This window comes from Stenella coeruleoalba (genome assembly GCF_951394435.1).
Source record: "Stenella coeruleoalba genome assembly, chromosome: 13".
In the NCBI taxonomy this organism is placed as follows: domain Eukaryota; kingdom Metazoa; phylum Chordata; class Mammalia; order Artiodactyla; family Delphinidae; genus Stenella; species Stenella coeruleoalba.
In genome coordinates, this window is record NC_137159.1 from 45200181 (window position 1) to 45224158 (window position 23978).

The following is a 23978-nucleotide window of genomic DNA, read 5'->3' on the forward strand; positions in this document are numbered from 1 at the left end:
GCCTCTCTCACTCACCTTGTTCCAGTCACACTGATCTCCTTTTTATTCCTTGAACACCCTAAGCATGCTCCTGTCCTAGGGCCTCTGCTTAGCTCTTCTCTCTTCCTAGAATGCTCTTCTTCAGAATATCCACTTAGCTAAATCCCTCATCTTATTTGAATCTTTGCCAAAATTTTATCTTTTCAATGAAGTTTCCTCTGCTTACCCTATTTAAAACTACAATCTGCTCCCCACTCCCTACCCCCAGGACTCTCAATCCCCTTACTCACCTCTACCTATTGTTTTATCCATAGCACTTATCACTTTCTAATATGTTTCCTTTACTTTTTATCATTATTATTTATTGTCTTTCTCCTCTGCTAGAAACTCCAAGAGGGAAGAGATCTTTGTTCTGTTTAACAATGTATCCTAAGGGCCTAGAACAGTAGTAGGCATGCTACAGGCACACAGTAAATATTTGTTGAATGTTTAATAAAGAAAAGAAATAGATTATATGTTCCTTGAAGGTTAGGTAGTATCTGTCTCAAAATCATTTAGCCTCATGCTAACTTTGTAGAAAGATTCTTTTTAAATTCTTGATTCTATTTATTATTTCTATGTCTATTTAGGCCTTTCACTGCATTTCAGTGTTGATGAGTTATACATTTCCATGAATTCATATATTTCATCCAAGTTTGAAAATGTACCAGCATTGGGACTGACATATACACACTACTATATATAAAATAGTAGATAACTAATAAGAACCTGCTGTATAGCACAGGGAACTGTACTCAGTACTCTGTAATGGCCTATATGGCAAAATAATCTAAAAAGTGGAGATATATATATATATATATATATATATATATATATATATATATATATATATATATATATATAACTGATTCACTTTGCTGTACACCTGAAACTAACACAACATTGTAAATCAACTATACTCCAATAAAAATTTTTTAAAAAAAGAAAAGAAAATGTACTGGCACAAGTCTGTCCAACATGTTCTCTTATATTTCCTTAAATCACTACTGTGACTGTATTTTTCCTTCCAAATATTGTTTATTCTCTCTCCTTTTATTATTAATCTTTGCTTGATACTCTCTATTGTCTTTCATTAATTTCTCCTCTTCTATTCATCATTACCTCTTCTCTACTTTCTTTGGCTTAACTCTACTGGTCTTGTACACACTACTCAAGTTACAGTCTGTGATGAGTAAGCGATACAGTGCTCACCAATATTTCCAGTTTCCTTCACCTTCCAATCTCAGGGGAGGATTATATTTCCCTGACCCCTTGAAGCTAGGCAAGGCCATCTGACTAGCTCCGGCCAGTGACATACGTCACTTTTAATGGAAACATCTAAAAACCTATGCATGGGGAAAGGATGGTCTCTTCAATAAATACTGCTTGGTCAATCAGATAATCATATGGGAGGAAAAATGAATCTTGACTCCCCTCACACCATTCACAAAAAGCAACTCCAAATGGATTGCAGATATAAATGTGAACGATGTTAGAAAGGCAAGATTTCTTAAACAGGACACAAAAAGCACTAATCTAAAGGGGAAAATGATAAATTGGAATATATGAAGATTCAAAACTTTTGTTCACTAAAAGGCATCATTAAGATAGTGAAAAAGCAACTCACGGAGGGAGAGGATATTTGCAATACACAGATCTGAAAAAGGACTCGTGTCTAGCACGTATAATGCATTCCTACAAATCAACATGAAAAATATAGAACACGCAATGGGGAGAAGACTCGGATACTTCACAAAAAGAGAATATCCAAATGGCAAAATCAAAACCACATGAAAAGCTTCCCAATTTCTTGGACACTGGGTAAATGCAAATTAAAACCACCGTGTAACACCATCACACATACACCAGAATAATCCGAATAAAAAGGATGGCAGAAGCCACAAGAATAGACTCTATGAGACCGAGAGCAGGTGCCTAGAGACTAAGAGGTGAGTATCGGGAAATTGAAGGGTGGGCTGCGCAATAGGCTGGTTTGCATGAGTAAGTCTTTGATTAGGAAAACAGATGCCAACAAACAGCTGGTCAGGCTGCTACCAACATAAGCGACCCTAATGGGGCCCAGGGGATCCCTCTCCCCCAAACCCGCAACCTCACTACTCCCGACCATGTCCTGGGCGACCTGGACCCACAGCAGTGCCAGAAGCTTCTAGAAGAAAGCAAGATGATGCAGGTGATGGTGGAGACGAGTGAGGGCAGCTTGGAGATCAAAGCACTCCCACCGCCCCAGCTTCCGGTGGAGGGGGGCGCACCCCCAGGGCCCCACGGGCTGCGGGCCTACTCCCCAGATCCCAGCCGCTGGGGGTCGCGACCGAAGCAGGGCGGGAGGAGGTCGTGCCACCCGGGGAGGGTGTGAAAGCAGCCTCTGCCTCTGCGGCAGCTGACAGCAGCCTGAAAAATGGCTTTCAGCGTGAAACTGGTGGGGAGAAGGCCCTAGAAACCTGTGGCACAGAGCGGTCGGAGTCTGAGCTGATGATGCCTGGGGCAAAGGCCGCGGAAGCGAGGACTGAAAGGGGCACCATCTTCTCAGAAGCAGTGGACGAGGAGGAGAGGGTTGAAGTGGAGGAAAAGCTAGTGGCTGAGGAAATGGAAGTGGTGGAGAAGCACAGAGGGGTAAATGAGGTGAAGGATGAGGCAAGGCCCCGGCCCAGAGTGAGGGTCTCCACCTGAATCCCCTGGAAGCCATCCAGCTGGAACTGCACACCCTCAGGCTGACCGGGCCTTCCTCCAGTTCGGGCGCAATTTTGGGCGCATGTGTCAACACTACCTACAGTGGAGGTACATCCTGGGCTTCTGAGTCACTACCGTTCGGAACCACCCACAGCTATCTGCCCTGATTAGAGGCAGAGGTGCAGAGATGTTCAGGTACGTAGCGAATTATAAGGTGAAGGAACTCAGACATCCTAGGATGGGGTGCAAGTTCAAGTTCTTCTTTCGAAGAAACCCATAATTCTTCTTTCGAAGAAACAACTGGATTGTGAAGAAATACGAGGTCAGATCCTCGGGGCACGTGGTGTTTCTTTCCACTCCAATCATATGGCACCTGGGCCATGAACCCCAGGCCTTTCTTCCTAGGAACCAAGACCTCATGTGCAGCTTCTTTGCCTGGTTTTCAGACCACAGCCTTCCAGAGTCTGACAGGATTGCTGAGATTATCAAAGAGGACCTCTGGCCAAATCCACTGCAGTACTACTTATGGGATGAAGGAGCCCATAGGGCTAGACTTCTCCAGACAAGGGAGCCAGTCGAGATACCCAGGCCCGTTGGGTTCCAATCTGGTTAACCTTTGCTCTTGGAAATACTCCCAGACAGGTCCCCTACCACGTCCTGCCAGACCTAGGCCTTAGCAACAGCAAGGGTATGCCTTTGACTGATTTTGTGCTCACCTTTCTGCACCTTCCCTCCACTGGACATTCAGCTCTCTCAGCTTTCCAGATTGAGACCTTCGTGGCTATGCTGCACCACGTCCCCGTGGCACCACGTCCCCGTGGCATTAATGCTGTTGTGCATTAATATCACATGCTGCATGGTGGTAGTTCACACTCTTCTAAGCCAAATAAATGATGCTACAGATGGCACTGCCTTTGTCTGCACTGCTTGGACCCTGTTTGCTCCCAAGGCTTCTGGTCTAGTTACTACCATCTGGATTTCCAGCTTTTTTTTTTTTTTTTTTTTTTTTTTTTTTTGCGGTACTCGGGCCCCTCACTGTTGTGGCCTCTCCCGTTGTGGAGCACAGGCTCCGGATGCGCAGGCCCAGTGGCCATGGCTCACGGGCCCAGCTGCTCCGCGGCATGTGGGATCTTCCCGGACCGGGGCATGAACCCGTGTCCCCTGCATCGGCAGGCGGACTCTCAATCACTGCGCCACCAGGGAAGCCCTCCAGCTGTTTTTAAGAGCCTGTTTTACTCATTCTGCTCTGCACGTGGCCTGTGGACAATTGCTGGGCATTAATAAAATCAAGAGAGAGAAGAAGGGGGCTGCTTGGTCTCTGGTTTATGCAACTCCGTTGCTCTTCCTGCTTCTCTGATCACCTAATGCTGCCTGCTACTGGCTACACCCACCCCCTTAGGCTGCCACCTGCTGGATGAACATTTTCTAGACCATTGTCAGCTCCACTTTCTGGTTTTTGGTCAATAAGGATCTTCAGAACTGGTGGTAGACCCAGGCTTCCTGCCATCATATAAAAGACCTTTCTATTTCTCCCCTAAAAGACCTCAATTCCTCACCATCACTCAGGAACCCTACTGACTGTCAGGCAAGTGGCTGAGGTGACGAGTTAGACCCTATTTGCATGGCAAGGATAATGATGGTGTCCTTGCTAAGTACCAGGCTTTCTCAGCCTCAACCAGTGAAGCCATACAAAAGTCAGGTACTTTTGGGGCTTCCCGGGTGGCGCAGTGGTTGAGAGTCCGTCTGCCGATGCAGGGGACACGGGTTCGTGCCCCGGTCCGGGAAGATCCCACATGCCGCGAAGCGGCTGGTCCCGTGAGCCATGGCCGCTGAGCCTGCGCGTCTGGAGGCTGTGCTCCGCAACGGGAGAGGCCACAACAGTGAGAGGCCCGCGTACAGCAAAAAAAAAAAAGGTACTTTTGTCTCCCTTCCTTGTCCTGAATATGAAGAAGTGCCAGCAGTGCCAGGGTAGGTGTACAGTTTCTCTTCTATTTCTCATATCACTTCTATCTCTTTTTAAAAAGTGGTAGCTCAGAAGCATCTGCAGAAGCAGGCTTTTCGGTTTAACTTGGCTGTTTATCATTTCCAGAGGCAGAGAGATGGTCCTGTCAAGGAGACTACCAGAGCTCTCAGTCCCTCTCTGCCTTCTTCCCAGCCCTCACCCATCTATAGCAATGCCTAGTTGGTTTAAAGAAAGACATACATGGAATGAATGGATGGAAGAACTAAAGAGATTGTGATGGATGCCCGCCCTGAGAAGGAAAACTGAACAGACGGCCAGAGGCAGAAATGAGCCAGGGGAAATATGGGCCTAGAATAAACACAGGATTGACAGAGCCTGCAAGGAAGGGATACCTTCTCTTGTTAGTGGTGATAGGAGGAGAAGTACTCTTCTCAGGATTGGGATGGGAGAATTGAAGGTGGTTGAAGTGCTATGTTGCCGAAAGATGATTTTTTTTAAAGAAATACAAACAATGCAACTTTGTGTGTTTTATGTAGAAAATTAATACCATGCCCTTAATTTCACTAGTATTTAGTAAAACCTTATTACTTTCTCTGTTTCTGTTTACTGGGAAGATGTGGTTGTATAGATTTTCTTTTGCTTTCAGTTGGGAACATTTGGGAGAATGTTAATTTCTTTCTGGTACAATATGGAGACTTTTGTGAATATTCACACAGTTTTCAACTCGTTTCTGTTAAAACTGTATCTTTAGAAGTATAATTTGAATAACTTGGTCTTATCAGACTCTGAGGACTTTGGAAACTGTTGTCTTTATGGAAAAATAACCTACAAAAAAATTGTGGCTCTGATTGTCTTGACAATTCACCCTGGTAACAACTTAATAATTGATGTATCTCTTTTCCTAAATGGCAAAAATACTTGTGAGATTGCTCTGTAAAATTGGAAGTGTACCATTGGCATATTTATCTTTCCTTATGTGCACCTTGGTAAAATAAACGCACGTAAACAAAACTAAACTAAAAGGATGAAAAATAACAAGGGTGGAGAAATACACAGAGAAACAAGAATGCTCATACACTTCTAGTGGAAGAGTAGCTTAGTACAGATACTTTAGAAAATTGTTTGGCAGTATCTATGCACACCCTCTGATCCAGTTCTGGGAATATACCCAACAGAAATACATGCACTGCATATATTCACAAAGACATGCATAAAAGTGTTTATAACAGCCCAATTCTAAGAGCAGGAACTGCACCAGCATCTATCAACAGTAGAAAAAGTAAGTTTTGAAATACACAACGGAATACTATGAGAAATAAAAAACTATGCCTACGTGCAATTGTGAATGAATCTCACAAACATGAGGTTGGATGAAGGAAGCCAGTCACAAGAGTACATGCTGTGTAATTCCATTTATATATGAATTTTAAGCACAGGTAAAACTAATCTATGGTGGTAGAAGTTGGAATAGTGATTACTACCAAGAACAGTGAAGCGTCTGAGATTTTGCCCTGCTTACAAACTATTATGTTCCCTGCCTAGTTAACAGCTGCTGAGTCAAGAGACGAAGAACCTTACAACTCAATAGCCAGTGTCAGTATTGCAGCAACTTCTTGAGCCCTGCTTCCTAATTATGCAACATGAAGAAAGCCAGGTGACACCTGCACACACTCTGGGTTGCATTACAGGAGAGGAACCCTGAGTTTAGGCAACCTCAGTTTTATAATGGGAAGTAAACAAGCCTACCCTTTGCTTTGAAGGGAGACATCTTTAACATACTAAACAGTATAATAAAAGACAATAATAAGAGACACAATCTCTATTTTTTCAAGACTTAAGCAAAACTGCCCTTTTCTCTGGAGAAAAACACTCTCTCTTGTCTTGCAAGGCTATCCAAGTAAACTTGAAAGGGTACTCTGAACAAAGGCAGGTGGTATCTCTGCTCACAAGATGTGCAGAAGTATCAGAGACCCATGATAATTGTCTGCCAACAGTTGTGGGGTGGGGGCAGTACCTACTGGCTGGAAGGGAGGATGATGGTGGATTCTGAAGGGCTGGGGATGTCCGTCTTGATCTGGGTGCTACATACATGGGTGTATTCAATTTGCGACACTTCATTGAGTTGTACATTTGTGAAACATATTTTTCTATATGTATATTTAATAAAATATGCTTGCTTAAGAAAAACAAAAATTAAAAAGAAACCCAAAGTAAGCAAAGAAAAATAAGACAACAACAAAACCCACCATCTTTCTGGAACTTCAATGCTAGGAAATGACTGGCCAATTTAAAAGTATGTTTCAGGTTTTTCGGGGGTAGGCTGTAGGTCCATATACTAGAATTCTAATAGGATCATTTACTGTACCACAAATGGTTAAAATCCATTTCCTGGGGGGCGGGGAATTTTTATCTAGGTATGGGCCATCAAGCTTTAGTATTTATATTGTTCCTGCTCTTTTTATCAACTGACTTTTATCAGAGTTGAGTTGTAAACAGTTTATTTAATTATGGTTTGTGATGGTTCATTTTCAAAGCTTAGCTCTTCCAGCTAAATAAATGATAAAAGCCAAATATTATTTAGTTCTGTTGTTCAGCAAGGATGATGCTATTTCTGAGATGACCCCATCACATTCTTGCTTCTTAAGAAGGTCTGCATCAAAGTTTCATATCCTTTCTTTTGAGCCCTCCCTCTTTGAGGTATAAATATTTCACTGAGTGAAAAACAGAATTTCACACTACACCTTTGGCACATGCCATAGAAGACTGCAGTATTAATAGCAACAAAATCTTCTGTAAAACTAAAGAAATCATTTGGTTTGGCTTATTTGAGCAAAACCTTTCCATTTATGTATATAACAAGGTATTTGGGGACAATAAGGATAATTCAGTGTTGAAAATGGCAGCAGGTTTTTTTTTTAACATAAAGGATATAAAAACATGTACTGATATGTAAGATTAACTTATTGCCTTTGAAACATAAGGTAGACTTAATTAGGCTTTTTACGATTCTTACTATCAATCACATCACACATTATAATTTTAAATGGCATCCATATGGATGGCTTGCCCTGAATTTTCCAATGGCAAAATTTTCTCTTTGCTATTGGTAGCTAGAAGCATGAGAGATGCAGGATACTTTGATTTATGTAAAGGAGTCTAAAATTCAAGTTTAGTCTGTCTTACCAAAATAGATGAGGATGGGAAAGGTGGTAGGTGGGATTTTTAAATTTAGCATTAAACTAGAGTCTAGAGCAAACTAATAGTGCACTGAGTTATAAGTTGGGGCACCTGGGTTCTAAAGGGCTCTGCTGTAAACTAGGCAAACCGATTAATTCTAAAGACACAGTTTTCCTCATCTTTTTAGTAACAAGTTTGAAGCATCATTTCTTCTAAATCTGAAGATTTACTTACCCCTTAAATATAAGCTTTCCCCAAGGTTCTGTGGCCTCCCCCGGCTTACTTTATCTCTGCTCTTCCTGGGTGACCTTAGCCACTTCCAGAGCTTCTGCCATCACCTTTGAGAAAATGACTCAAATTGGAATCTCCAACTCTTACTCTAAGATCAGGGTTTGACATGTCCTTTTGCACAATGTTTCCAGAATTGCTCTCTTCCTTTCCATATCTATTTTTACGTCAACATCTCTTATCTACATTACTAAAAATCTCTAGGCTTCCCTTCCTGAATCTGATCTTTCTCTTCCCATCATTCACACTACTGACAAAGTGATCTAATCCCTTTTGTACAAATATCCTTGTCAACACACCACTGCCTGCAAAAGAAGGTCCTAACACCCTACTGTTGCATTCAAGGTCAGCTACAGCCAAGTCCCTCCCTAACATTCTTGCCAGCATCTACTCACATTGGAGTCCTTGCTATTCCTCAAGCAGCCCATGCACTGTCTTGCTCATGACTTTCCCTCATCTTGGATTCTCTTCCCTGCCTCCTTATCTTTGGAAATCCTACTATTCCTTCTAAATTCAATTCAAATGCCATCTCCTCTAAATAACCTCTAAAACCTCCTACTTCCCATAGTATTTTATTTCATACAAGTTTATATTTAAGTTAGTTCTTTATATGTGTTAGTAGTGTAGATAGGCCTTTGTCTCTCAATTTTAAGTTATTTAAGATCATGTTTAGGTATCTTTTTCTTCTGTGATGAGTAAGACACAGTCCCTGTCTTCAAGTAGCCTACAGTCTTGCTTGGGAGCCAATGTACAGTGTAAGAAATGTTAAAATAAGTGCAAGCATAGAGTGCTATGGGACCATAAAAGAGGACTATTCTGCCCCCCCACCCCGAAGTTAGGAATATTAAGGAAGGCATATATTATAAAAGGTGGCTTTTAAGTTCCTCTCTAGACACCATACTAGACTGTAAGCTTCTTCACAGTATGGAATCTATTTTTTCATCTATATATCTTTAAGGATATATATTTTATATCTAGTACAAATTAGGCACTCCAAAATTACTTAATGAACGTGTAAGTAGAAGATGCCTGAGTCCTTTATAGCTCGAAATGTGTGGAGTATGAATCTCATTAGTCTTTTGTAGTGGTTTATTCCACTTATCGGTGGAAAACGGTCAAAAAATAATTGGCTACTGAAAACCTAATTTAAAAAAGGTAATAACATATTTTTAGGCTTGAGGTTGTAGGTAAGTGTTAATTGCCATGCCTGCCCAAATAATTCCCAAGAAAGAAGAGCCAGGGCAGACTTCAGTCAAATCCTTACAAGTACCTTAGTTCTAAGTCTCAGAAAGGAGGCTATGTCGATAACTGAGCTGTTTTGCAATTATAGATCCAAATTGAGTAAAAATTGTGATATTTGTTCCTTGACCTCTAACTTCATGTAATTTAAAGAAACACAACAGGCTGTATTATGGCTCTTAACAATAGGCTATACTAATAAGAGCTCTCATTTATTCAGGGCTTACATCATGGTACCACTGTGCTAAGCACTTCATGTGCATTTTTCTCTTCTTATACAACTCTGCAAGGTATTCCTGACTCCATTTGCAGATTAGGAAAACAGGACTCAGTTGAGATTATGTTACATGTGTTCAGTCAGTCAGCCAGACAGTGGTAAAGCCAGGACTCAAACCCAGGTCTGACTCCAGACTCTAGTAACTATACATGGAGAGAAATACTATCTTGTTTTACAGTAGAAAATAATTTGCCAAATGGCTTTTTCCCATTTGTATACAAATTTTCTTAGCATATAAAATGTTTTACTAATTTCTATGTTTATTAAAGTTATGACACATCAAAATCAGAAGTACAGTACTAATAATATAATTGTTTTCTTCCTTTGAAGACTGTAAACATATTAGGACCTAATTTCTTTTGATATCTGAATACCACTCACAAATGAATATAAGACACAGTGGCATTTATGACACATCTACTGTTGGTTCACATCCCTTTGCTAAAGGCACTGTCACAGCCAAAGCGTATTTTCAGGTGTTCAAGCGGCCCCAGCAAGCTTTCGGCTTTAATTTCAGGAGTGACCAGCAGTATTTGGAAGACAATGCGTTTTGTCCAAGAAGACCAAATAGCAGAGGTCTTCGGGGTGGGGAAGGGATTATGTCACTGTCTAAAAATCCTTCATAAACTTGGCTCCTCGGCAGTGGGGAAGAATGTGGAGCCAAGCCGCACATGTGAAGTCCCAACAATGTGATGAAAAGAAAGGGATAAAATGGGAAAATCTCAAGGAAAATGCACAATGGAAGAGAAAAATAATCATAAGTTTTCAGTGTTAATTTTGTGTACCCAGAAGAACACTGGTGTGAGACCTAAGATACAATGATTTTTAGCTCCAGCTTGTTTTCCAATGTAATTTTGGGACTTCTGGGGGGAAGTAATTGGAATTTATTACTGTGACTGGAGTTTATTACTCATGATGGGAGTAAGGTGGACTAGAAAGTCTTAAGTTTCCTTTTAGAGCTTTGATCTTATCGTGCTAGGGAGGCTGCAGATACACACGCCTGGGGCTTTATTATTTAGAAATATGTTTAAACTTAAGAAATAGATGGACACCTTCTTAGCTTGATAAAATACACCCTGGTCCTAAAGTGACCATCAAGCTTACTGGGGAAACAGTAGAGGTATCCCCATTAAAGTCAGGAACAAAGAAGGATGTTCACTTGTCACCACTATTACTTAACAGTACTGGATGTTAGACAATATAGTTAATAAGAGAAAAAAACTAGAAGTACAGAAATTCAGAGAAGGAAATAAAAACTATCACAATTTGTAATCATTATGGAAAACCTGAGATATTCAACTGAAAAAGTACTGTAAACAAGAAAATTTAGTAAGGTAGCATGATACAGAATTACTATATAGATATCAATACATTTCAGATGAACAAACATAGTGAGTTTAAAGTGAAATGGGGAAAGACTCCATTTACAGTAGCAATAATGAAAGATGAAATATCTAAGAAAAAGAACTTTAGAAATGTGTAAGATTTATGAACACAATTTTAAAGCATTCCTGAAGGAGACAAAGTGAACAGCATGCCAAGTTCTTAGGAAGTCTCAATCTCATAAAGTTGTTCTTCCTAAGCCAACTTAGAAATGTAATTACAATAACAAGGCCAAAACTTGAGGAAGGGGTGGCGGAGAGACAAGCAAATTCCAAAATACATTAAAAAAAAATGTCAGCTTCCCCGGTGGTGCAGTGGTTGGGAGTCCTCCTGCCGATGCAGGGGACACGGGTTCGTGCCCCAGTCTGGGAAGATCCCACATGCCGCAGAGCGGCTGGGCCCGTGAGCCATGGCTGCTGAGCCTGCGCGTTGGAGCCTGTGCTCCGCAAAGGGAGAGGCCACAACAGTGAGAGGCCCGCGTACCGCAAAAAAAAAAAAAAAAAAAAAAAAAGAATGTCAACGAAGCCTCCAAAAATAAATACAAATGAAGGGGGCTATTTCTAACACTTATTATAATATAAAGCTACAATAATTAAAAGTGTAGTACTGACACAAGAATAAACAAATGAATCAATAGGATGGAACAGGAAGTCTAGAAATAGACCCCAATGCATACAGGATTTGGTGTGTAAACATGGCATCTGAAAGTGAGGAAAAGATGGACAACTCAAAAAATTGTCTAGACAACTGGAGAGACATTTTTAATAAAATTAAGTTGGATTCATGCCTCACGCTGTACACCAGTAAATTCCACAGGAGCAAAGATTTAAATTTTAAAAATACAAAATCGTAAAAATACTATAAGAACACAAAGGAGAACTTCTTTATTAACTTGGAGTGGGGAGGTCTTTCTATTATTTAAAATCTGGAGGCATAAAGGAAAATATTGATAAATACAACTACTTGAAAAAAGTTTTTAATCTACATGGTAAAAATAAAATCCATAAGAAAGTCAAAAGAAAAATCACAAACTGGAAATACATAAATTCATAACAAGCAAATTTTAGAATGGTGAGAAAGGATGTATACTAAAGAGCTGCAAATCACTGATTCAGGGATTTACCAAAGAAGGAAGCTAACTTTGGATTATACAGTTGGCCGTCCGTATCCATGAGTTCGACATCCAAAGATTCAGCCAATCACGGATTGAAAAAATATATATATTTTTAATTCCAGGAAGTTCCAAAAAGCAAAACTTGAATTTGCCACATGCCAGCAACTATTTACATAGCATTTACATTGTAATAGGTATTATAAGTAATGTAGAGATGATCTAAAGTATACAGGAGGACGCTCATAGATTATGTGCAAACACTACACCATTTTATATGTGTCTTGAGCATCCTCGGATTTTGGTATCCATGGGGGAGGGGGTGGTCCTGGAGCCAATCCCATTCGAGTACTGAGAGATGACTGTATACTTTACCTAAAGCACCAAGTATATGTCAAATACAATCCTATTTTCCATTTTAATGGAGGAAATCAATAACCACACGACCACTGAGGCAAAATGAGTAGACAAGCCTGCAGTTGTCTCAGGGACATCAGTGATGGGCTGGGTCACCTCAGGATTACTAAATTCTGTAAGCATATCCTGTTTGCCAAACCTGGTGGTTTCCATCCTGTTTGATGCTCTGCTGTAATTGCTGCAGACAGCAGTGACCTCACTGTGAAAGTCATTTCTGTAGTGGTGTGCATGGATTTGCACAGATTAACTCAAATATTATGAATACGGCAAACCTGCCGTTACCTTCACCAAGCATGCAGTGTAGTCATGGTGTCTGCACTTTTGTTAGGCCTGTTATAAACACATAGGTAATTTCTCCCATATACTATCATTTCATCTGAAACATTTTCACACTCTTAACAGCAATACATTTGATTAATAAATCTGGTATTATGGAATATGGTTTATCTCTTGAACAAAAACTTTATTTGATCATTCAAGAGAAAACTATGAATACTTCTTCTTCTCCTGACATAGGTAAGTCTCTATCTCATAGAGGAAAAAATACAAAACCACAAAACTTTTTTGCAATCTCTTCCCCCATTTGACTTCAGATAGAAACAACACAATAATATCAGAGGTTTCAATTAAAGAAGTTTGAGGGAAAGCCCATGGTTATTGCACCTTGAATCTTTTCAGTCAATTTTTTTCAAGTTAGGCCTACCTCTTGAGCACCTGAGAACACATTTCAAATACATTTTATTAATAGAAGGTTTCTTTCTTAGCTTCAATATCACATTTAAAGCAGCTGGAAATTTCAGAACAGTCCAAGAACATACTTGTTATTTCCATGGAAACTTGGATAAGGGTCAGCTGGCCTATGTCATAAATAGTTTCCCATGATATGCCACAATTACAGATTAATTCAGCTTATAATAACTGAACTGATTGAATTAAAAATGTTTTTACTCGCAGGCATTTGCCCAGAGGGGATAGGGTGCTCCACTCTGGTACTCCTTGCTCCAAGGGTGAAAAGAATATATGCTTTGGGCCATGTCTATGGCACCTGCTCTCCAGCTAGCCAAAGGAAGAAGAGAAGAGAACAAAAATAAAGGCTACCAGATTAAAAGGGAAGATTTTACCAAGAAAAATAAAAAGGTACAAAACCTCTTTACCTCAGTGAGAACAGAAATGCATCCCTTCGGCCTAAATGCTTTCTTTCCAGAATTACTAAAATAAAATAAAGTGCTAGATCTGGGTTCCACGGCAAAAGTAAAAGGGATCTTATTTTGCAGCCTAAGCCACTGAAGCTGGAAAAACACAGGCTGCTTGGTAATAAAAGCCCTAGGTCTAGCCCTCAGGGTTTCTCACTCCTACATCATTGTGTTCCTCACTCCATGTGCGGGAGGGCTGCTCATCTCAGAGTTGCTTGTCTAAATTGCACGCTTTGTAATATAAGCCTCAGTCTTGGGAATTTTCACTTGTTATGGTATTGATGAGGCAGGGGATGCTGCAACGACGAACTTCTGAGGACCAATAAAAATGGGAAAACTAAAAGTTAGAGAATGAGAAAGGTATTGATGTCTTTAGGTGTGCTACAGGAGCTCTGATGAGAGACAACTTTTTCAAGTTATTAGTCAGAAAAAGAAATATCTTTTTTGGAACAGGCGAGTGAGTTCTCTAGGCCACAAAAGTTTTCAAGTTTGACTTTTCTGGGAAAAGGCAATTTTCTTTTATGATTCTCTGCTTGTCATGTTTCGGTACACATGTAGACTGATTCCTGAATGAGGTGTGTTTTCCACCATAAATTAATCAACTGATACCTAGTTTTTCACTCTCTTCTTAGTTCAAGGGTTGTGACTTCATTCCTCATCTAAAATTTAGTTTCTAAAAATACACTACTGAGATATGGTGATATTCCCTTCCCCCAACACTTCTGTGGAGATGCTCAATCCTACCCACCTTCATTAGAGTAACCCCAGACCAACATCTTACCTAACCATGGAATTGTCCAAAAAGACTGTATTCACATGCACACCAACTTTTAACTCCCCACAGTTACTCCACCCACTAGCAGATATAACTACGTAAAAATGTTAAATTTCTGCAACTTAAAGTAATAATACTAATGAATAAATTAAAGTCAAGCAACAGACTGGGGAGAAATATTTGCCACATATGTAATAGATAAAATTATTATCCAAAATAAATGAAAACTCCTATGAATCAAGAACAAAAACGTAAAATACCACAACAAGGACAAAGTACATAACGGGAAATTCATAGAAGAGATACAGATGGTTAATAAACATATGGAAAGATACTCAACTGTATTAATCTGTAAAGATCTAACTTAATCAATAATGAGATTTTTAGGGCTTCCCTGGTGGCGCAGTGCTTAAGAATCTGCCTGCCAATGCAGGGGACACGGGTTCGAGCCCTGGTCCGGGAAGATCCCACATGTCACGGAGCAACTAAGCCTGTGCGCCACAACTACTGGGCCTGCACTCTAGAGCCCACAAGCTACAACTACTGAGCCCATGTGCCACAACTACTGAGCCCGCGAGCCACAACTACCGAAGCCCGTGCACCTAGAGCCCATGCTCTGCAACAAGAGAAGCCACCACAATGAGAAGACCGTGCACCGCAAAGAAGAGTAGCCCCCACTCGCCACAACTAGAGAAAGCCCACGCACAGCAACAAAGACCCAACACAGCCAAAAATAAATAAATAAATAAGTAAATAAATTTATTTTTTAAAAAATGAAAAAAAAAATAAAGAATAACCCCAGACCCCTTCAACCATCCACGGGGTCACACAGGTAGGAACACCACATTAACTTCATTCTGAGAAGAAATCCCCACCTCTAATGACAGAATTCTCAGCCCCTGGACCACTGGGGTTACTCTTCCTTCTAGGGAACACTCCCAATTTGTAATTGGTGAGTATATGTACAATTTTTGATATAAATACTTTAAATTTAGGGATTATTTTTAAAGTACATAGTTCCCACAAGAGAAGAATTCTAAAACTAAATTCGTATGTAAACTATGACATTTAGAAATATTTACCAGTTTCTTCTTCCCTATTCCATCATGAAGACAGCTTTTTGGTGAGCCATGACTAAGGTCCTCTATTTGTCGGTCATCTCACCTTCTTAGGTAGCCATAGGTGGTAAAGTAAGAATCATATTAAATTTTAGCTCAGCTGTGATAATGCTGTGCCCCTTTCTAACCTTGGTGGCTTAGACAACCCCCTGGAGCTTCTTAGTCATTATGAGCTCAGTGCTTCTAATGAGGACAGATGGCACAGCCCCAAATACTCCTCTAGATCATAGCGGATACTAACAATCCTATTTCAGGGGTGAGGAATGGGAGGAGCAGTGAGGTGGTGGATGCTCTCCTCCTTCACTTTTCTAGGAAGCTTCATTTTATTTACCTCATTAGCTTCATTCTAGACTAGAAAATACATGGGCAGTGGGGGAGACTCTGGGTTGATGACTATCAGTTCCATTTCTGTGTTGAAGCTGACTAAAAGCACAAGACAGAGGCCATTTTCGCTCTCTTTATAGGCAGTGAAATGTGAGAGTATGGCATCTTTTCTTTCAGGCAGGATTCCTTTGAGACATTCTTGGAAAAGCAGCATAATCCATGAACATCGGGAAGACATGCTGACCTCAGGCAAGCTAGAAAAATACTGTAGGTGCCGGTGAGGCAAAATCATTACTATCAGAGGAGTCAGTTATCCAGCCAAGGAGCTTTGACCTACACGACAGGTTCTTTCTGAGTAGCTATAATGCCTGCATACTGTGTGTAGGTCTAGGCTTTAGAGGTGGATTTATGATTTACTTAGGGAAATAAATGTACAAAAGACATGTAGAAAATCAGAGTTAGGTTTTTTTGCCCATAAAAAAATGATGTATTCATGTGAGTCCCTAAATAGCTACGTAATAAATAGATATCCCTACAAACCACAAATGAAATAGACCAGGCATTACCCAGGTGCTGGCCAATTTAGCCTTTGAACTTATAAGCATTCACAATATTTTGCAAAAGTAATTGAATAAGTTTTTATGTGCAATCATAATAATTTCACACTATGAAAAACACTGGAAGTGTCTTAAATATACCTATTCATTAATTCACTGGAAAATAATGCATATTATTTGGTAAGTGCTATGAACTGAATTGTATACTCCCAAAATTTGTATGTTGAAGCCCTAACTCCAATGTGATAGTATTTGGAGATGGGGCCTCTGGGAGATCATTAGATTGAGATGAGGTCATGAGCTGGGTCCCTAATGATGGGATTAGTGCCCTTACAAGAGGAGGAAGAGACACCAGAGCTCGCTCTCTCTGCCATATGAGAACACTGTAAGAAGAGAGCCAGCTGTAAGCCAGGAGGACAGTCCTCACCAGAACCTGACCATGCTGGCACCCAGATCTTGGATTTCTAGCTTCCAGAACTGTGAGAAAATAATTCTCTGTTGTTTAAGCCACCTGGTCTATGGTATTTTGTTATGGCAGTCCAAGCTAACTAATGCAGTAGGTTTAATATTTTTTTAATTAAAAGCCTTTAAAAATGTATGGAGTACATGTCTAAACTAAATGATGAGATGCCAGTTAATTTAAGCTAATGAAAGAAATGCTTTTGAACATATTAGTATTTCATTTTACTCTTTTAGGTAAGAATCATGGAAAGAAATGTGATCAAAGATACTATCTTTACATGCAAAAGAACAAAATATAGATTATAAAAATCAAAATCCTTGCTTAGCTTATTTCTCCTTGTCTGCTTTCTTCACTTTCTATAGAGAACTCTATCTTCCTATATCCATCATCTATTAGTCATTCATTCATCCCATAGATATTTATTGAGCACCTAACTCTGCTCCAGATACTAATTCCAGGGATTGGGATATAGCTGTGAGCAAAGAAGTCTCCTCTCTCTTGGAGTTTATATTCTAATGAAAGGAGACAGAGAATAAGCAAATACATATTAAATATATAATGTGTCATATTTAATAAGTGTTATGAAGAAACATAAACTAGGTAAAGGATTAGAGCACAGTGTGAGTAGAAGAGGAGGAGTCTGGGTAATAATTTTGAAAATGTGGTCAGGGAAATCCTCTCTGATAAGACCACATTTGAGCAGAGACCTGAATCATGTAAGGGAATGAGTCTTGGACATGTCTGGAAAAGCATTCCAGGCTAAGGAAGCAGTATCTTCAAAAGTCTTGAGGCAGCAGTATGCTGGCTTATTAGAAAAAGAGCAAGGTAGTTAGAAACAAGTAAGTGAACAAGATAGAGTATGGCAGGGGATGGGGTCAAATAGGTTGCCAGGGATCCATTCAAGTCTGACCAGAAATTTAGTGAGAGAGTCTCCAGAAGGGAGGGAAGAGGGAATGAGAAAGAAGCAGTACTTGAGAAGACAATGGCTGAGACTCTCCCCAAATTGACGAAAGTCATAGATTCAAGTAGTTCTCCGAACCTAAAGCAAGATAAATAAAAAGAAAAGCACACTGTGGCACATCATAGTAAAAATGTTGAAAATTAAAGTTAAAGAGAGAATATTAAAAGAAAACTGAAAGAAAAAAAAGATTAACTTCAAAGGAGCAAATATTAGACTAATAGCTTATCTCTCAAAAGAATTGAGGGAAGCCAGAAGAAAATGAAATGGTAGCTTCAAAGTGCTGAAAGAATATAACTGTAAATCTAGAATTCCCTACAAGCTACCCTTCAATAATGAAGTGAACAAAAGACATTTTTCGTGTTGTAGTGGGGTGGGGGGGATGTAGAGAGTGTTTCACCAACCACCTACTTTAAAGAAAATACTAAAGGCTGTATTCAGCTCCCAGATGGGAGCTCAAAGATGCAGGAAGGAATAAAGAACGACAAAAAGGACAAATGTGGATAAATCTAAATGAATTTTGATTTAATTTTGATAAACTGAATATAACAATAGTTATAATAATATATTAGGGGATTTTAAGTATATGATAATATATTTGGGGATTTTATATATAAAAAGAAAATGCATAAACCGTAGCATATAAACCATATTTGTATCAAGCATAGGAGACTTTAAGGCAAAATCCATTATTAGAAATAGGTATGCTTCAAAATGATAAACGTTTAAGTTCTTCAGTAAAAGATAATAATTCTACATTTTATGTACCTAATAACATAGCCCAAAATTATATATTAAACAAATATTGACAAAACAAAATAGAGGATTAAAAAATAAAATCAGAGAGATTTTAACATATCTTTGTCATGTACATCAGACAAAATAATTTATAAGGGTACACAAGATTTGAAAAACACAATTTGTATACATGACCTAATAGTCACACATACTACACTGTACCCCCAAACTGCAGAATACACATTGCTTTTAAATATACATGGATTGGGCTTCGCTGGTGGCACAGTGGTTAAGAATCTGCCTGCCAATGCAAGGGGCACGGGTTCAAGCCCTGGTCTGGGAAGATCCCACATGCCACAGAGCAACTAAGCCCATGCGCCACAACTACTGAGCCTGTGCTCTAGAGCCCGTGAGCCACAACTACTGAGCTCATGTGCCACAACTACTGAAGCCTGTGCACCTAGAGCCCGTGCTCCACAACAAAAGAGAAGCCACCGCAATGAGAAGACTGCGCTCCGCAACAAAGAGTAGCCCACCGCTCGCCAGAACTAGAGAAAGCCCACGTGCAGCAACAAAGACCCAACACAGTCAAAAGTAAAATAAAAATTAAAATAAATAAATCAATATACATGGATCATTATAAAAATCAACGATACGCGAAAGCAAATTGTCACAAATTCCAACAAATCAAATTCATACAAAGTAAATTCTTTGACCACTTAGGAATCAAGACTAGAAATCAATGACAAAAATATTCTTAGAAAAATCTATAATGCTTGTAAATTAAGAAATACACCTCTTAATAACCCATGGGTCAAAGAAGAAATCACAATGATAATAAAACATATTTTGAAGTGAATGTTCATGAAAATTTATGAGTCACATTAAACCCACTTTAAGATGAAAATTTGTGTCCCCAAATACATATATTAGAGAAGAAGAAAGGTGAAAGGCAATGAGCTTAAAAATTATAAAAATTTATTAAAAGAACAGCTTATATCTAAAGAAATAAGAGGACAGAAATAAAAAGATTAAAAACAGCATTAAATAAAATAGAAGACAAACATACAATAGAGAAGATCAACAAAGATACAACTTGGTTCTTTGAAATGACAAGTAAGTTTATAAACCCCCGATGGAGAAAAATGAGGAAATACAGAAGGTAAGCTTAAATAATCAGTATCAGGAATAAAGGAGGGGATATCATTACAGAGCCTACAGATATTAAATGATGAGACTATTATGAACAACTTTACATCAATAAATTGTGCATTTGTAAAAAATTCATCGAGCTTTATGCTTAATATTATATACATTACTGTGTGTATATTTCAATAAAAAGGTCAAGAAAACATGCATCTTACAAAAACTGACAGCATAAGAAACAAAATGTAAGCAGTTCTCTGTTTTAAAATCAAATCGTTAATTAAAAACATTCCCACAATGAAAACTGTAGGTCTGGTTGGTTTCTCTGGTTGATTCAAACCAAATACTTAAGGAAAAAATAATATCTATCTTACACAGATTCTCCCAGAGAATAGAAAAGAGAATGAAAAACAACCGCCAGTTCATTTTATGAAACCAGCTTCACTTTGATACCAAAGTTTGATGAGGGTGTTAGTAGAAAGAAAAAATTACAGTCCAATCACATTTATAAACATAGATGCAAAAATCCTAAGCAAAATTTTAGGTAAAGAAACACAGAAATATGTAAGAAAAAGAGCTAATACATAATGATTACATTTGGTTTACTTCAGAAATGGAAAGTTAGTTTAACATTCAAAATTCAATCAGTAATGCAACTAATCTACAGTGACAGAAGATAGATCAGTAGTTGCCTGGGGGCCTGTGTGGAGGGGTGCATGAGAGGAAGGGGACTACAGAGGGGTTACAGAATGGCCTGAGGAAAGTTTTGGAGGGGAGTGACAAAAATGTTCATTATTTTGATTTCAGTGATGGTCTCACAAGTATATATATATATGTGAAAAATGATCAAACTACATACTACAAATACATGCAGTTTATGTTATTATACCCCATTAAAGCTGTTTTAAAAATTGATCAGTGTAATCTATCACATTAACAGAATAAAGAATCCACATGAACAGATTTAGAAAAAACATTTAATAAAAGTCAACTTTTATTCATGATTTTAAAAAATAAGTCTTAGCTAACTGTGTTGGTAATTTCCTTGAACTGATAAAGAATATCTTTATTAATCAAAAGCACCTATAGCAAAATATCATAACTCAAGGTAAAATGTTGAAAGCTTTCCATGTGAGATTAGAAACAAGATAAAGACATCTATCTTCCCAGTACCACTTCACCCCCTGCTTCATCATGCCCCTCTGTGATTTGGGTGACACTGACCACAACCTCAGGTCTAGGCTTGAACTAAGCAGATTAACATTATTCCACTTGTCCAGTGATTAACTGAAGGAAGGGCAAGGATAAGCCAGTCAATGCACTCCAACACCCCCTGTCCCAGTGATTATGTCAAATGCAACACAAGGTCGAAACTGATCCAGTCAAAGGAAGTCAAGAGTTTTGTCTGGGAGAATGGAAGCTCTCCAGTCCCATGGAAAATGTAGCATAAAGATGTCATGTCAGGAACTGCTTCGGCCATTTCTAATACAATGCGGGAAGCCATGACGGAAGACAGAGTGAAAAGAATCACAAAGAAATAGAGCCCAGTGAAGAATAGTTCAGTTGTGTGTGCGAAAAAAATTCCCTTTATTTGTTTTGAGCCAGATCAGTTCTGATTCTCTATTTGCATCCCAAAGCCTCCTAACCAATATAGTTTGGTTGCATAAAGTCATCAATGCAAAGCGTGCATAGACTAAGGCAGATAAAAGTCAAAAGAATACATGTTCTAAAAGAAAACACACATAGGTCAAAGTCATGGCAGAAAGTCAGAGACCAAAAATCTCCTGAAAGGATTGCTGTTATGGTTAAATGAAATAATATATGTAAATCACTCAGCGTAGTACCGGATGCATACCAAACTGTCATCATTAACTGCAGATAGCAACAGCTAATGGTGCAGCAGGCTGTGTGGCGTGCCCAGGGAGACAGGAAACTACCTTTTATATCAAAAGCATTTTCTTATAATTTGAAATTATATAACTCTTTTGAGTAGATAGCCTTGAGTGGATACTCTCGAGTGAATAGTTCAGGTGCCAATGAGTGGTAACAGTTAGCTTTTACTGAAAGTCTACATTTGCAACTTTATATACATTTGTTTTTTCATAAGGACCCTGCAAGATAGGTATTATTGCCAACTGACACAGCAGGAAACAAACTCAGAGGTGAACTGACTTGGCGGCTCCTTAAACAGGTGATGCTTGCATTTACCACAGGTCTCAACTCAAACCAATGCTCATTCTCCAACTCAGGCCAACTCTCTAATGCGAGATGAGACTCAAAAATGCATATGAACTGTATCAATTTAGAGAATTTACATAACAGAAGGTAACTGCATTTCCTGGATGCATTTTTTCTTTTATACATCTCAGACCCATTTTATAACAAAGCTATTTACTGGACAGAACGTGACAAATACACGGATTAAGCAAGAGAAATATTTTTGGATAGAAACAGCCCTCTATCATGCCAGTCATCTGGAAAACAGCTTCCTAGCACAAATAAAACTAAATTGGGCTCTTAAACACATTTTGGGGGCAATTTTTAACAGCACTTACAACTAGATATAGGAAATCATAAGCTTTAGAAAGAACAGATAGTTGTATAGTTTTTAGGGCTGTTATGAGATAAAATATGGAGGGAGTTGGATAAACACTACTTGCTTTTTACTTTTTTCTTCTGTGGAACAGAGGACAAGACTAGCAAATGGAAACTATTTAAATAAATGATTTTCCAAAGTACTACTATCTTGAATGTTCACTCTATCCTTTAAGGATACAAATCAAGAGCTCCCCAAATCATATACATTCTCCAAAACTTATTATAAAACAGCATAAACTAGTGATATGAATAATTAAATAACAATTTCATATCTAATTATTCTTTCTAATAATCTCCCAAATGGCTTAGCAAACTCTACCGTCAACATATTACCTAACATACTATGGTTCTTAAAAAATAATAAATAAGAGAATAACGACTTAGATTAGACCGTAAGATATATGTAAAAAGATTCTATTGAATTTTGTAATTATGGCATGAAAATTCATCTCCCTGTTCCACAGTCCTTGGGTATTTAAATGTCACTGCCACACAACTTCCCACCATCTCCCATAGAAGCAGGGGCTGCCGTGGTGGAGAAGTAATGTTAGTAAAATTAGCCTCTTGCCTGGAACTCTAACCCAGTTGGGTTAATTTGTAGTGGCCTACCTGGCTCCATGCCCCTGCTTCTCTTTCCCTCTGAGCTGAATATATTAAATTAACCAGACTCACAGCTATGCATCTGATTCTGGGACCAACTCCACCCTCAGCAGGGGAGATAACAGAAGAAATCCTCTGTCAAGATCTTCCTGCCTCTGCCCTGAATTACTGTTCCTCTTATTTTTACTCCAGTCTACCATGACTGAGTTCCTTGCTTTGTATCCCAGTTTCCCATGGCTGGGTTTCTCACTGTGAAGTCTCAATCTCCTTGTTTTGGGTCCCTAATACTTAAAGGGAGACTCCCACAATACCCAATGTCTGTTGGAATGGACCTTTTTTTTTTTTTTTTTTTTAGGATTACCTTGATATTTAAGGTATTTGTACCACTTCCTGAACAATCTAGAACAGGGGTCCCCAACCCCTGGGCCATGGACCAGGACTGGTCCCCGGCCTGTTAGGAATCGGGCCACACAGCAGGAGGTGAGCAGCAGGCGAGCGAGCCAAGCTTCCCCTGTCCGCGGAAAAACTGTCTTCCATGAAACTAATCCCTGATGTCAAAAAGGTTGGGAACTGCTGATCTAGAACTCTGCCTCTGTTAGGGCCATATTCCACCAATCCACGCCATCCCCTCCCCCCCATTAACACCACCAATGGATGGACTATGAATCTACTATCAAATTCATGGGAGGCAGTATGGCATACTGTTTAAGAGTATGGTTTCTGCAATCAGGTACCCTGGGTCTAAAAGCTAGCAGAGCTACAAATGACCTTGAGTAAGATTCTTAATTTCTGTGTACCTTGATTTCTTCATCTCCAAATCAGGGATAAAGATAGCACCTGCCTTGCACACAAATAACCTATAGACAATACATACTACTGTGTCTAATAAGTATTGAGCACTCCTTAAATGTTAGCTGTTGCTGTTATTATTATGGTTTTTATCTACC

At 39.1% G+C, this 23978-nt stretch overlaps 2 protein-coding genes across 2 annotated transcripts in view; one reads left to right on the top strand and one right to left on the bottom strand.

Moving 5' to 3' along the window:
- ACYP2 (acylphosphatase 2) overlaps positions 1-23978 on the bottom strand; it is a 174324-nt gene that overhangs the window by 34595 nt on the left and 115751 nt on the right. The window lies entirely within an intron of this gene.
- Positions 2512-3716, top strand: TSPYL6 (TSPY like 6; the record flags this gene model as incomplete). The annotated part of the gene is given in 5 exon segments (XM_079941594.1): positions 2512-2649; positions 2688-2739; positions 2742-2830; positions 2834-2983; positions 2987-3716. Coding segments are annotated over 5 exon segments (762 nt in total). The 3' UTR covers positions 3320-3716.